The following is a 15,455-nucleotide window of genomic DNA, read 5'->3' on the forward strand; positions in this document are numbered from 1 at the left end:
TGTCAAATGTCTTTGTCACCCAGACCCAGGTACAGTGATGCAGCAGGTACACTGCAGCATCGCTATTATTATGAAGTAAAATGATGAAGTGACTTCCTCACATGGTGCGGCTTGCTCCTTCTCTGTGGGCTCCTCCGCTTTGTGGGACTGGCCTTTGATCTTGTTCACCAGCATCAGCAGGCGACCTTTGATCGATGTCGCTTGCTCGTATTCGTCTTCCTCCATAGGGATTCCTGCACAAACAAAAACAGACATGCTATATACAGTACATGGAGAGCAAAGTATATAACAGCAATATCTCTGCTCTCCTGTCGGGTTGGCAGACATGTCATGTGTATGATGTGTAGCATTGGGTGTGCAGTATCTCCTATTTCTTAGCAATTTCAAGTCGTTTTTTCATTGTTCTCTGTGTCGATGGTGCCATGTCAGGTCGGCGCTATGTGGCATGGCTGAGACTGCCATTAGATTGGTTGTACCACGGAGGGTTGGGCAATTCAATTATTTATCAAAACATCAGGATGTCAGAGCAATGTGAGAGGCACTGAACTATAACTCCTGTGCCGGGAAACAGAGAGAGATGCAGAGAGGGAAAAAGAGAGCATTTCTGAGAGCAAGTACTTGAACAATTTAGCTGATGTTGACACAATGGCAGCCCAAGCAATAGATAGAAAAGGCACAGCTCTATATGCTTTTATATATAATTTTTTATCTATTTTTGATTTTCCACCCACACTGCCAGTTCATGCTGCCTTTGTAAAAATATCTACGGTATATAAAATTCTACAATCAATCTAAGCAATATACGATAATTGTATCAAGTTAAATACAATAATGCATGTTTCATGATGAAGATAACCAGTAAAGCAGCTCATAAAAAGGTTTTTGCAAGATCTGCTTCTTACCACAGTGGAGCTGCAGCTGGTTGTGAAAATCATACAGTTCCTCCTGGATGTCTGTTGGACACGGACAGTCCTCGCCCACACTGAAGGTCAGCAGCATGTTGATCTAAAGTATGGAAACATTGAACGCATGCATAAACAATGTCTGGTACTTTAGTTTCAAAAGCAATCTGAACATGATGTGAGCTCATTGTAGGATTCACAGGAAAGAAAAAAAATAGCCTAAGTGGCTAATTCTCCCTCGGCACTCACAGACCGAAGGACACCATGACAAGTCATTAAAGTGGCTTTGAAGTGCTGAACTCCATCTCCAGCTGTGACCCAAAAGGGATACTGTATGTGTGTGTGTGTGTGTGTGTGTGTGTGTGTGTGTGTGTGTGTGTGTGTGTGTGTGTGTGTGTGTGTGTGTGTGTGTGTGTGTGTGTGTGTGTGTGTGTGTGTGTGTGTGTGCTTGTGTGCGCTCACACTCACTGGAGCAATGATACCACAGGAAAGAAGGATGAATTTGCCTTGAGGCTTTGCTCAACACACACAAAGAGTGCTTACAACATTTGGAGCGAGGATACTGCTCTCATTCACTTTGGAACCAAAACGAGGGAATTTTGACATTATGAAAACTAAAAAGGGAATCTGAGGGTGGGAGAGAAATTAGCAATGTATGTGGAAAATTACAGAAGTTATATAACAGCTTCCTCTGAATTAGCCAGTTTCATGCATCATTTGAAGCAGTCAGCCTGCAGGCTTTCCTTGTGGTCAACTATTATAGATTCATGTGTACTTCACTGTAAGATTCATCAGCTCTAATTGATGCACACTTCCTGGCATTTACCCTCTGTGGCTGATTTGCACCTTTAGGTCACATAAGCATCAATAAGCTCACATGGCGAACACGCAAGAGTCGTCAGAATCACATGAACAGAGGTGAGAACGGTTGTGAAATTGCCGCCGTAAATATGTCACAACTCTACTGTGAGTAGGTGAAGAGAGGTGTTACCGTACATTCCCCCTAGTGTGGAGTGATGAGTCTATAGCAACCTTAGTGAAGACTTCATCTTAAAGAAGCAGAAGTATATTGTTTCAGTTAAAAATGTACATCTCTTTACACATAAGGTTTTCATGACAGCGCAGGGGTAGGCAGTGTGGATGTGTGGATGCGGTTTCACTCTTGTCATTTGTTAGCATCGATAATTGGTTACCACCATTTTTATACCAGGTATTATAATTAGAGCTTCTACTGCACTAACTCCTGACTGTGTTTCTTTTTTTTGTGATCAATTATTTATTTTCTTACAATCATTCATACATTGAGGAGGAAGCATCTTCATAAAAAAAACAACAAGAAACCTTAGGCTGATTACATCGCCATTGAAAACACAACAAAAGCACAACAAAGTGTTGTTCAATTCTGATGCTTGTCCCCTCCAAACCTCAACCCCTCCCCCCAACAAGACTCGCTCAAGGCACTGAACCATTAGAAGAAAAAAAAGAAGAAAAAAAGAAAAGAAAATAAAATAAAAAATAATATAATAATAAATAAACTGTGTTTCATTGACGTCTTCCTCACTCTCTAGTTAGCTTTGCTGCACCAGCCAGTGACGGACAACTTGTGTGGGAGTCCAATCTGCCCACCCCCAACCTGAGCAGACCTGAAACTAATACACCCTGAGCTACTTTGTACATATTTGTACATCAGTGTTTCCAACGACTTTTACTTCTTACCCATCAGCCCTGCAGTAACTATGGCCTCATCTCACCTGTTCTTGAGGGGGCGATCTGAACTCTTTGGTCTTCTTTGCAGTAACAGCAGCAGACATGTTGAGGGCCAGCATCAGCTCATTGTAGCGGAACTTCTGGTTGTACTGCAGCTTGGACACAAAGCTGTCAGAGAAAGACACGATGGCCTCGATGCGGTGCTTCAGCTCGCAGTCGCAGAAATAGTGAAGCAGCTCACACATCTGGGGAACAGACAAGGGGAGGAGACAGACAACAACTACAGTTGCATCACTGTTGCACATCTTGATGCAGCTGTTACGAGCAACTCTGTTAGGAATACATACAAACAGCCTTATGGCATCATATTACCCAACTTATTAAAGATCATTTGTTCAATACGACAGAGTCATTTCATATTTGACTGACTTCTGAATGGGTCTATTACCGTGGTGCAGTTATGGAGTATGTGAGTGTACGGTAGATAAAGATGTTCTTTGATATTACAGGTTTTGGTGATTTACCTTCTGTAGTGTATATGAAGGTTTAACAAATATAAGATTATGCCAGATCTGTTCACATGTGCACATTATCACCTGTCGTTTGACGGGCTCAGGCAGCCGCTTCTCCAGCAGTCCTTTCATTGGCTGTTTAGCCTCTTTGGCGACCTCCTCTTCTCCAGCTTCCACTGCCTTCTCCTCTGCCCCTGTAAGTCCTTCTTTATCTGTGGCCCCTGTAGCCCCCTCCTCCCGTGTCTGTCTGAAAACATTTGGGTCAATGAGCATTAAGATCTTATGGACGTCCTCACTACCTAGTACACCCATAGTCAACAAGGTGCTGATGAGTTTCAAGATTGGCACAAACTGGTACTCCACCCCTCCTCCTACAGGATCTCGGATGTGGTGGCCGCCACCCTGAACGGCCTCTGTCAACATTGAAATTGATTTCTCCTTCAATGCGCCCAGTGGGATTTGGGGACTGTAGAGATGTTGCTCCCGTTTGGTGCTGATGAAACAGGGTGGGGCAAAGTTGAGGCGGGGTTTGAGTGAGGTACTAAGCCCCACTCCTGGTGGGAGATGCTTTTTGGAAGCATCGGAGAAGAGGCGAATGGAACGCGTCTCAGCCGTGACGGGGATGATGAACTCATCTTTCATCATGAGTCGCGCTTCTTTTGCTGTCTCCAGGTGGGTGCTGATCAGGACATTGTAGAAGCCCTCACGTAACATGCCTGACAGGTACTGATTGTCGATGGTGTATAAGAGCTGTGATTGGTCCAGGTGGCTGCAGAGGGCGTGGGCTACACGAGTGTTGCCCAGAGCACAGAGGGCACAGTAGAGCTTCAGGGTGTGGTAGTGGAACCTCCTCATGTCTTCCTGCTCAGACAGCTCCATGATGTCGACACACCTTTGAAAAAGAAGTAAGAGAAGATTAGCAGGAGAGGAATACATTCTGATGTTGTGATTAAGTCTATTTAGAGGCCAGACAGGTGGCTGGGTGTCGTTAAAGTTTTCGATACTGGTACCGTTAAAAATACCGTGACTTCGATACCGGTTCCTGAAAGATACTTTTTCGATACTAATTTTTATAAAATCATTACAGCACAAATCTTTTTATTTATTTCTCAGCTCCTACTAGGTGAGCTCTGTGCGTAACATAGAATTTTTCCTGCATGCCTCTATGACGTGTAACGTTAGACAACCAATCACCAGCATTATAAGATCATGGTAGAAGCGTGCTGCATGCTTATCGGCTCATTGATGCTGATGAGATTTACTCCTTAGGCATTGAAATTTGGTTTTGAATGAATGAACTTCGATACTAAAGAGGCAATATGGACGGTGCCTAAAAAGTATTGAATTCGGTACCCAGCCCTACAGACAGGTGTTATTTACCACACAGGTTAATAAAATAAGGGTCGTTAAAGGTTCCCTTTAATCAAAGCACTACAAAGCTGGTTTTCTATAATACTTTTTAAAAAAATCGGCTTTGCAAATGTTATGAGGAAAGAAATGCATGGAGCACATTTGGTATACTTCAATGATATGCACAATGTCCTTTGAAATACAACTGAATATATACAGTACATCATATAAGCACACTAAGCCATGTACTGCACCTGTTCTCCTCAGGTATATGTACAGCCAACATCTGTAGGGGCTCCACACACTGGACCACCCAGCCATGTCTCTCGTTGACCCTGGCTGTTTCCACCTTGAGGAAGGTGTTGGGCATGCGGCTCCACAGCACAGCGTTGATGGTCTGGACATATAGACGGGGTGGACACTGGGGCACCGGGTTCTTATGTTCACTTTTAAAAATGGCGGATGACAGAGGCATGGCATTCTGGAGAGAGCAAACAAACATGGAGGGAGTGATTAAAGGAATATTCAAATTTTTTCAAACAAGGCTTAGTACACTCATTTGCCACCCTGACCTCAACAGTCTAACTTTTTGCTGCAGTTTAAAAAAAGACACATAACTTCCTGCTCAAACAGTAATTTTGAACAGTGTGAACTAATGACACCATTATTTATCTAAAGAAGTAGACGGTCACAATCTGTCTGTGAGTTATGTGTCACGTTTATTGTGTAGCTTTCTTGCTTAGTCACACAATCAGTAGTACTCATCCTGTTGTTGATGCTCTCAGTATCTGTGGTGCAGACATAAGCAAGCTAAAATATTAGCCTAGTGGACCTACAGTAGTAGTAGGATGTGTAGCTGCATAATCCTGTGTGGGGGCTGAATCTCTGTGAGGTAACATAAGGTACTGCAGGAAAGGTTAAAATAAAGGAGCATACTGTGAGCAGTAAAAATTGCATTTCCTGGAACAATTAGGGACTCCACCTTGATTTTCGACAGCTCGAACTGGAAGAGGTTAGGGCTAGTGGGTCGCACAAACACAGCAGGGAAAAGCTTGGTGTTTGGTTCCACCTGGAGCAGAGAAAAGAGCAGCAAGTTAAAAGCAGGGCCAAACAGGAAGTACACATCAAAAGCTTGAGAAGCAGCAGAGAATGACTGTCAGAAAGCAGCTCAATTATGCATCATAAGAACTCCACTGCTTAGTATGTGTATGCATGATCGTTTGAGAGTGTCGGCTGGCAGGATGACTCAGCGCCGAGTAAAGCATCACCTTCACTTTCAGTGACGGTGGGAGAACATAAGAAGATTATACCCTTCCAAAGGTTCTTTAAGATTTAGTTCTCAGAGTACATCTGTACAGGCCAATTCTAAATCTGAAATGTAACAATACAGACGTCACAGCTCTGTTGGGAAAATATGCAAAGACAGATGACGAGTTAACCTCAAGGTCAACAGAATAAACTGCCGACTGACAGAAAGAAGAGTGGACGGACAGTTGTAGTGAGTGCGACTTACTGGGGGATTGACACATAAACAAACAAGAGGCAAAATCACAAGGATGCTTAAAATTAACTTTATATATTCTGCAAGTCTTTACAAAAGTAAAAATAAATTCAAAATCTTTAAAAGTTTTCTGCTGCACGTCCAATTTTCCCTTTTTTCACATCATTATACACTGCATCTACTTTTTTTAAAAGAACTTTTGCACAACATATAATAATAATATTATTAATAATAACTTTTATTTATATAGCGCCTTTCACGACAACCCAAGGACACTTTACAGAATGCTGTTTCAGGAGTTTTTTTTAAAATGTCCAGGGATGTAGCATTTCGAATATCTGCAGGGAGGGTGTTCCAGAGGGATGGGGCTGCCACACTAAAGGCTCTGTCTCCAAAGGTACAGAGTCTGGTGTGGGGAATGGAGAGCAGGCCAGCGTCTGAGGATCGCAGGTTTCGGGGTGGGGTATTGGGGTGATGTGCTGCCACCTCTTGGTGTGGGTAAGGACCCTGGCGGCAGAGTTTGGGACATACTGGAGCCTGTCTAGGGTATGTATGTATTCAGTACCTGGTAGGATGTGGTTATCTCCTTGCCACTGACAGTGAATGTCACCAGGCCGGTGGCCAGGTCTATCAGACAGCCAATCTCCAGGTCCACGTTGCTGCGACTGGAGGTGTGAGCGGCGCTGGTCACATCACCACCCCACACGATGTAGCAGTTACTCCTTTTCACACTATTAAGTGCAAATATCAGTCAGTCACTCATCTTATCTTGACATACAGTACATTTTAATGAAAAAGTTAGCAGTTTAAAGTAAAGAAAATTAAACTTTAAAGAAAAGAACTTGAAACCACTGCAAAAGGAAGTGGGTTTCCCTAAAAAAAAAAAAAAGGGTCTTACCTCTCATGGACTCGTCCTCGCTCGTCACCCAGGGTTACAGTGACCGATCGGTTTTTACTGAGACTGAAGTTGTTGCTATAGTAATGGTAATCGGGGGTAACCCATCCAACCCACACACCGGCAGGGTCCTGACCTGCGAAGACCCTTACCGAGTGGTAGTACTGTAATGACACATGCAAGAGTTAGCAAATGCTGGAGGTGTTGCAACCAAATGGTACTAAAATAAAATGATTCAATACCGTAGTGATGCTGCTGTAGTCCACTCGTCTGCTTTCATCACTGTGCCTCACAGATCTCAATGGATATCTATCGGAAACCATATTCAACAGGGGATTATAAAGTACAAACCAGGTGATGGATACTTTAATCTTCAGCGCTGATTAGCTCGTGATGTTCACAGCCACTATAAGATGTTGGGTTAATACAAGATGGATAAAACCCAACATCTTTTACGGCATCACTATTACTTCAAATATTTGCATACTGTGACACTGAACTTGAATGGTCCACTTGATGTCATGATTGTCAATAATCTAAAAGTGGAGCAAGCAGATAAACATGGTAGGTATAATGCTTTGGAATGAGTTGCTTGCAATATGGCATAAATTCATGATTTTTTGAGTACCTGTGTTTAACTTTAAGGGTATCTTCCTCATGGACTCCGTTCATGTCTACAACAGAACTGGATTTGAAGAAGGAGTGGAACTCTACCGGCATGCTGAGACGACAAAACACCATATCTGCGTTGCTGTTCTGGGTGCCAAACGTCTTGTGGGTGACTTTAAGACACGGGGGGCTGTCAATGGTGCCGTCAATCCTGGTTACCTGCAAACGGGAGAATGTCCTTGCATTCATCCAGTTACCAATTGATGTTATTTTTACCAACGAATATGTCACTGCTTTTGCGCTTACTGCGATGTGGTTGTGGTCCTTCGGCACATTGACAAAAGTAGGCAGCCGCTTGCTGAACCACATGGTGACCTCTCGGTTCATGTTGACAGCAAAGGGTTCAAATCCCTCCTGAAGGCCGCACATGGTGTAGTACTTGAAGGTGCTGGCATCTTTCCCAAGATTCATACGCCCCACCTGAGCCAGACCGAGACTACACACTGGGATGAACCCTGAAGGACAGCCAGAGGAAGTGAGGGAGGGAGAGGGAAGAGGAGAGAATAAATAGCCTCTAAGAACACACACACACAGCAGGAGGGGAGGGAAAATCAATCCAGCTTTTGCAAAAAGGCAATTTACAGGTGTCACATTAAATAAGGGTGATTTCGTTACAGGGAGCCCCTTATTTTTCACTTATGTCTCCAGCATGGTCATGCTAGGTAAATGCTCTGCATGTGAAGGGTATTTTTTTAAAAGATGAGTGAACAACAACTTGTTCTACCATTACCTTATCCATCTGACACTCCCTGGCCGTAACATCACCTATGACTGGCTCTGTTACCACACACATCCTTATCCACATGTAAACTTTCTCACCATCCTCAGTTTCAAAGTCAGTGAAGCAGAGTTCAGAGCCCTTGGTGGTGATGAGGATCTCTCCATTAAGGGTGAAGATCATGGACTTGTCCTCCATGTTGATCATACAGCCCACGACGTCCCCAGCATGCCAGCACCGCCCGAACAAACGGCTGCCCATGTTTAGACAGTGACCCTATATACAGCACAATGTACAAACGTAAAATAAAACACACAGGAGCAGATAATAGGATATATATTACAAGAAATGCCCATCTCAAGTCTTTTATTCTCAATGACAGAACGTATTTTATTTTTCCTGAAAGGAGTTATTTTTTTGTAACGCAGGAAGATCATTTTTACTTTGATCTGTTTTATTAAGAACTTCAAAAGAAAAAAGGCAAAGTCGGTACAATAGTATAAAGAAAAATACACTTGATTCAACAATATTACAAACCCGCTGGGTTTGAAAAAAAAAAAAATAGACTTCAGGATTGAATCCTTATGACTTGATAAGATCTTTTTTTTGTGGAGTAATCAACAAGAATCACACCACCCAACTAGAGGTCTGCAAGCCCGTCAGAACGAGCTTGGGTCAGATTCAGGCTCATTTAAAGCTTCAGTGCATAACTTTTTGATATTAATGAACGTCCATTACATTCAAGCCATTGCCAAATGAGTTGCTACAATGCAAATTAAGACAGCTCCACACAACTCTCTGTATTTCTCAGTATGGCTGTGTTCAGAAGATTGTGTCATCTGGCGACTTTTGTGCACAGAAAATCAAGTGAAGATAATTACCTCTTCTAAAGAGTCCATCATGTTTTTTTTTAATTGGCTACCAGCAACTGTGTGGGGAGGGGTGGGGGCGGTGCGCGATCACGAAAGGCTTGTATCATGTGGACGCGCCGACAGTTTAGTTATCATTACTTAGAATTCCTCATGGGGGAGACAGAAACTACGCACTATAGCTTAAACTTGTCTCCTTTTTATTGTGCCTATATACACCTCTGAAATGCGAGAGCAATCCTATGTCGGAGAGATGGCGTTCGTATTGGCTCAAGCTTAAAAATTGCACACTTTGTCGGGCTGGTGCCGGGCTAGGGCTTAAACATCACGGGCCAGGGCCCGGGCTGGAGTTTTTGGCACTTACAGGGCCCTTCATACAATGCTAATGATTATTAGGCGATTCATTTAGGTTTGGTTGACAGCTTACCCTGTATCCATCAAAGACGAAAGCGAGCTCATCCGTGCCAAGCTCCACATCTGGCTTACATCCAGGTCTGGCCCAGCCCACTCTCATATCTCCTCCCGTCACAGCCTCGAATTCAAAGTACCACTTCCCGGTCTTCACGGCGTACGTCCTCTCCACTCTGAAGAAGCGGACCCTGTCGATGCTGAGCCGCTCAACCACTTGCCCTACAGGGTGGAAGGGATAGCCACAGGTTGTAAATTGTTGCTTCAAAACCAGCAGAATCCCCTCCAACAAATAAGGAAATCAGTAATGGAAACATTGATTGTAACAGTCTAACATTGGGTGAGGTTAAAAGCAATCATTTCACACTCACACACACCATTCTCTTTCACTGTCGACTGAAAGGGAGTGGGAGACAGAATCCTTTTACTGGACTGAACATCTGTGCATTTAGATGGGCATAAGTCCATGAGTCAGACTCACCGCCTTCCTGGTCCGAGGGCTCAATGTTGTATCCATAGCCAATCAGAGTGCGGATGGCCTCCCGCAGGCTGTCCCTGTTTGACTTCTTGGTGCGCTCATCCAGCAGAACATAGGGAACCAGGCGAGGGTTACGCTTACTCTTCAGATCCTGCATAGAGGAGAGCTAGTCAGAAAAGATTTTATGCAGGAAAAACATCCCCAACTATCCCTGGTTATGTCATCAATCGTACTGTAGGCGAGCTCAAACACAACACTGTTACATTTACACTTTATAACTGTGCTGTCAAACCCGGTAATTGAGAAGTTAATTGTCCATTTATTGCCATTGCGCTACTGCTGCCCATCACTTCCTCTATCTTTTCTGTGTCATTTCCAATAGCAGTTCTCCCACTGGGGTTTGACGAACAACCAAGGAAGTATCGTATCAATGCTACTTTAGCAGATTTGTGGAGCTTCATTTGAAATCCTATGCTGGTTATTCAGATCACAGGCTGTTTGTTTGGTCTGGCATAACAGTTTTCCCTGATATCACTAAAGGGCTTAATTGAAAACCTTGTGGCATTTTTCCAAAACGCTGGTCAGTTACCCAGTCTCATGTTATCAACTATTACGGCCCTTAATCTACAAACTGCACAGAAAATATGACCAAACTGACATGTAGGTGTTATGTAGGTGGCAGAGCAGGGACAAAAAAAAAATGGAAAAATGGAAAAATGGCCAGTTTACAATAACATTATGAGTCTTCTACATTAGACATTTGCTGATTACTCTGAATCAATAGGTGATTTCAGAACTCTTCACTCCTCTTACTTGCGTTCAGGTGCCAGTTTTCATACAGTAAGCCTCTTTTTCCACACTATTAGCAAAATAAATTAGCCTTCATTCACTTAATGTGGGAATAATGATTACACTTGCATGACATATCAAATTATTTCTCAATATATGCTGTAGATTAATGCTTTTAAATGAAAAGCAAACAGACTAAAACCATCCACCCTATGACCACAGAAACAAGATTAATTTCATATTGCATTGAAGTATATAGTTTCCACGGAGATGACACTTTCTACATCACATCATGGGAGAAAATTGCAGTGGAAAATGACTGATTCCAGAGGACTGTGTTACATCCAATTTCATGGCAACGGTACCAAAACACACAAAAGCCTGTTTAACAAAAGCTAGCAGTCGGTGTATTCACTTTCAGCACTTTTTTGTTCAACAGATGAGAAGAGATGTGCTGTATTGAGTGTGTTCTGGACAATATCTTCTGTGTCTTGTTGCCCTTTACTACAGAACATCTTGCTGTGTGTTGAATAATAACATACAGCTAGGAAATGTCAGACTAAACAAACCGTCTGACATATGCGCTGGTAAGTAGAGACTGTATGGGAGGTGGATTAATGAACCATGAAGGAGAAACTGAGCATATAAAAAAAAATTAAAAAAATAAAATACAGCAGCAAAGCTGGACACAGAGGAGAAAGCTGCCTCAACAAGCATCTCGGGGGGCTTTTTAAGGTGAGATTTTGTTTTGGTCCCAGCAAAGTGTGCATGAATACATGCTGCGTACCTGCTGAATACCATAGGTCCATCCCTGTTTGATGCGGTCCTTGGCCCACACATTGTGTGCATTCTCTGCCAGTTTGTCCACCAGCAGCTCCTGACCTGGAGTCAGTTTTATGTCAGACAGGTCCAGAGGAGTTGGCTTATAACCATTGGACATCATGTAGCTACAGGAAAAAAAAAGAAAGAGAATGAAAAAGGTTATGGAAGTAATAAAGGTAAATCCACCAGGAGCACATACAGTATATTAACACTATATATAATTTTTTTCCTGGGTTTACACACCTTTTGATTCACCATTTTTAATCTTAGCTCTTTAGCTCTTACTGTAGAAAGACCAAAAGGCATTATGTATCAATTGATGGTTAAAATATAAACCACCTTTTTCTGCAAGTCTCTTATTTTTTCATTGACTAATTATTGGCACAATCACGGTCAGTAACTAGAGACAGCTTTCTAACAAACAGTCTGAACTGAGCTACATAAAAAAGAAATGTGTGTATGTTTTGATGGACTTTGTAGAGTACATATAGGCATGCACGCTTACTTCTTAGGGAGTTTTATCTTTTTGAGGGAGCCCTCAGCATTTGGATTGACCTGAACTACACGACAGCCCAATGCCAGCAGAGTCCTGTGAGAAAAAAAACAGCAGAAAGTGAGTTGAACGAATGCAGATTGTGTTTAATCCACACCTGGACATTTCTTCTGATTTGACAGTTCACGTAGATCCAACAGTAGCGACTGAGGGGTTGGGAGTGTTCAAATGGAGTTAAATTGTGCGTGTCTTAATCTGTCAGGAGAAAAAGGCCAAAGAATTTCCCAGAGGAATGCACTGGGTGTGAAGTGCTTTTGACACATTTTCTTCACACCTTGTGAGGACAAAGTGACAGTAAAAATGAGTTTGGTGTTACTCAGCAACCCATCAGTCTCACCCAGATGTTTCTGCCTGAGCCCCAGATCAAAATTAATCACAGCAAACCTTAACATTCTCCTGTATCATCTAAAGAGCTTTTATGCAAAGCACCTGATGAGTGGAAAAAGACCAGCAAGACTTGTATGGTTGAGCGACACTGGACATGGAAATTTCCTAACCCTTAAGTGAGGGTCATATCTGACCACAGGCATATGTGCATTTATTGTTGTCTTACAGAGACTTTATTTTAATCCTTATGAGTTTGTACTCCTTGGTTTAGACTGTAGGTGATGTCATGAATGTGATGCTCCTAATTAAAAGGTGCTGTAGGTAGGATTGGGAAGATCCAGGACTTAGCCAAAAGATTTGAACATCAACAACTTCTCAGTCCCTCCCCCCTTTCTGCTAAAGCCCAAAACGGTCTCCTAAGCCCCTCCCCCCACAAGGGAGAATGAATGAGTGTGCATGAGCAGTGATTGACACACAGTTAGAGACCCCCCCCCCTTGGCCCTGATTGGTGCATCTGAACAGGGAGCTGTCGCGCACTACAGGCTGTAGGTGGTGCCAGAGGAGCCAAATCTTTTTTTAAATTACCTGCTTCATGTAGTTCTACTGGAACACAGGGTCAGTTTCAGCAAATGACAGAAAGTTAGTTTTATAAGTCTTACCTAAGTTTTAAACAAAAAAAAATAAAAAATCTAATCTTGTATTTTGTTTGTTTGTAAATAATCTGTCTATTTCTCTTTTTGACTCCATCCAACACTCTCTTTCTTCTTCTCCTCAAAAACAAAAGTACCACAAAGAAAATAAATCCATAATGCTCAACATACTTCAGAGTTTCTGTTGACATCTGCAGATTGTAGTTCTTTTCAGTATCTGGCAGCTTGGAGAAATCCACCAGGCACGGGTGCTGCCGCTTATTATCATCCCTTATCTATTAGAAAAAAGAACAGTCACAGAAATCCTATTTCAACTTCCTTTTTGTTGTCTGGAACTTTTGTCCACAGTTACTCCATTTGTCTGTATATCATGTGGAAAAGTTTACTAAATATATGCATATGAAATGCAAAGCCTTGTAAGTCATTGTGAACCAACAAGGAGAGGAGAATGTGGTTTAAATAAGGGTGCTACTGCTTACAGTGATAAGACAGTCTACTGTAATGAACATGTTATGAAATAGAGAGGAATAAGGGAGCATGTTTTCTTGGGGGCGATAGAAAGGTGTACGACTGGAATACCAAGATGGTGTAATGCCTCTCTCGAGGCTGCACTGTATGCCAAATAATCCCTTCGGCAATGCTGCTTAGAGGAGGCGGCATGGCAATGGCGGATGTTTACCAAGAAAACATGCAGGGCTGCGTACAGATATGCAGCTGTGTGTGGGTTCAATGAACACCAGCCAGCTCTTTTGTAAATAGTACAAGAACTCTGTGAGAAATCTCTTCTCTGGCAGTTCTTCATTTTACAGAATTACATTTGTGGAACAAACAATAAATAAAAATCTATAATAAATATAAATATAATTAAAAAAAAATGTTTATGCAACCGGGGCGAAGAAACGAACACTTTGCTTATTCGCTTTGCTGTAGGACATCTACTGTTAATGCTGCTGTAATGAATCACAATGAATGACAACTACAGAGCACAGAATGACCTGCAGCAGAGCCACATCCAAAATCTCTGTACATCTAATCCTATGTGCCATATCTCACTATTTGACACACTTGTGCATCTGACCTCCTGAGCTTAAAAACAAAACAAAAACGTCTTGACAATAAAATGCTAATATTAAATTAAAGATTCTGTTGAGGTGCCGAAAAAGGATGAAGCTGGCGGTATTAGTAATATCTGGAGGATTCCGTTATACGTTTGTATTATAGACATAAGAGCTGTGTTCCATATTGTTGTTTGTGTTGTCATCTGTTCCTTTAAAGGGCAAAACAGGTCACTTTGGTGTTATCCTTTAGCTAATGTACAATAAACCAAGAAAGTCATCAATCAACACAAAAATGACAAAATGTTAATGTTTTTGCCGGTATAAATGACATAAATAATTATAGAATTTGGTTTAATAATGCAAAATAATCATTTTGACTGTTTTTCAACTTATATTTAAAATATACAGTAGGTGTTCTACTTCTGTGTTTACTAATACTTATAGGATATAAATATTTGGATATTATGGGAAATACACATTCATTTTCTTGTCAAGAGAACCAGAAGACGGTTAGCTTAGCATAAAAACTAGAAGCAGGGGGAAACAGCTAGCCTCCTATCCAAGACTACGTTTACACGTGGCTGGCTATTTTCATAAACAGACATTTCACCCTTTCCGTTTTCAAAAATAACATCGTGCACACCTGTCAGTTTTCAAAAAAGTGTTCGTTTACACGAACCCGTGTATATATGCCGTCAAGAGCATGCAAACCTATAGGTGGCAGTGTAACGAGAAGCTCAAGCCCACGTTAGCCAATCAGAATCTCGAAAATAGCAATAACAGCAACGAATCACTTCCTCTTCCTCTTTTTCTTTATCTTTTTTTGAAGATGGCGCCAGGATCATCATTCGTATGGACTGACCAGAAGGTAGAGCTCCTGTTAAATACTGTTACGTTGGCTGCCTAAACCTCCGTTTTTCTCAGTTTACATGCAAACGAAGTTTTCCAAAATCTCCACTCTGGCCGGAGTTTTTAGAAAGAATCGTTTTCAGAAGCGAATTCTCCGTTTGCATGTAAACGAAGGGCACAAACGAAGGGAAATGTCTCAGTTTTTCAAAATAACCATGTACGTGTAAACGGGGTACAAAAGGACGTCCATACAGGTGTTTTCAGTTATTCTGGCTGATTAGGCTCTTTTCAGGTTGAAGGTGGGCCGGAGCTTTGATGGGAACTTATTAGGTCACAAATTCTTTCTACCAATAAAGGATGACAAAGGTGTCCTTTGTCCCGCCCTAACAGGTGCAACA

General features: G+C 42.1%; 1 protein-coding gene across 12 annotated transcripts in view; it reads right to left on the reverse strand.

The window, feature by feature from the left end:
• LOC120548992 (ryanodine receptor 3-like) overlaps positions 1 to 15,455 on the reverse strand; it is a 113,002-nt gene that overhangs the window by 50,859 nt on the left and 46,688 nt on the right. For all 12 annotated transcript variants that reach the window (XM_039785520.1, XM_039785522.1, XM_039785517.1 and 9 more), the window contains 17 exons: positions 13,322 to 13,425; positions 12,126 to 12,209; positions 11,586 to 11,745; positions 10,013 to 10,160; positions 9,551 to 9,753; positions 8,356 to 8,530; positions 7,783 to 7,991; positions 7,496 to 7,695; positions 7,110 to 7,176; positions 6,871 to 7,031; positions 6,538 to 6,703; positions 5,454 to 5,540; positions 4,726 to 4,952; positions 3,206 to 4,013; positions 2,654 to 2,854; positions 903 to 1,005; positions 102 to 233 (listed from right to left, as the gene is read on the reverse strand). In XM_039785520.1, coding sequence (XP_039641454.1) covers positions 102 to 233; positions 903 to 1,005; positions 2,654 to 2,854; positions 3,206 to 4,013; positions 4,726 to 4,952; positions 5,454 to 5,540; positions 6,538 to 6,703; positions 6,871 to 7,031; positions 7,110 to 7,176; positions 7,496 to 7,695; positions 7,783 to 7,991; positions 8,356 to 8,530; positions 9,551 to 9,753; positions 10,013 to 10,160; positions 11,586 to 11,745; positions 12,126 to 12,209; positions 13,322 to 13,425 — 3,235 coding nt within the window. The remainder of the gene's footprint in view (positions 1 to 101; positions 234 to 902; positions 1,006 to 2,653; positions 2,855 to 3,205; positions 4,014 to 4,725; positions 4,953 to 5,453; positions 5,541 to 6,537; positions 6,704 to 6,870; positions 7,032 to 7,109; positions 7,177 to 7,495; positions 7,696 to 7,782; positions 7,992 to 8,355; positions 8,531 to 9,550; positions 9,754 to 10,012; positions 10,161 to 11,585; positions 11,746 to 12,125; positions 12,210 to 13,321; positions 13,426 to 15,455) is intronic.

Source organism: Perca fluviatilis, chromosome 20 (assembly GCF_010015445.1).
Source record: "Perca fluviatilis chromosome 20, GENO_Pfluv_1.0, whole genome shotgun sequence".
Lineage (NCBI taxonomy): Eukaryota > Metazoa > Chordata > Actinopteri > Perciformes > Percidae > Perca > Perca fluviatilis.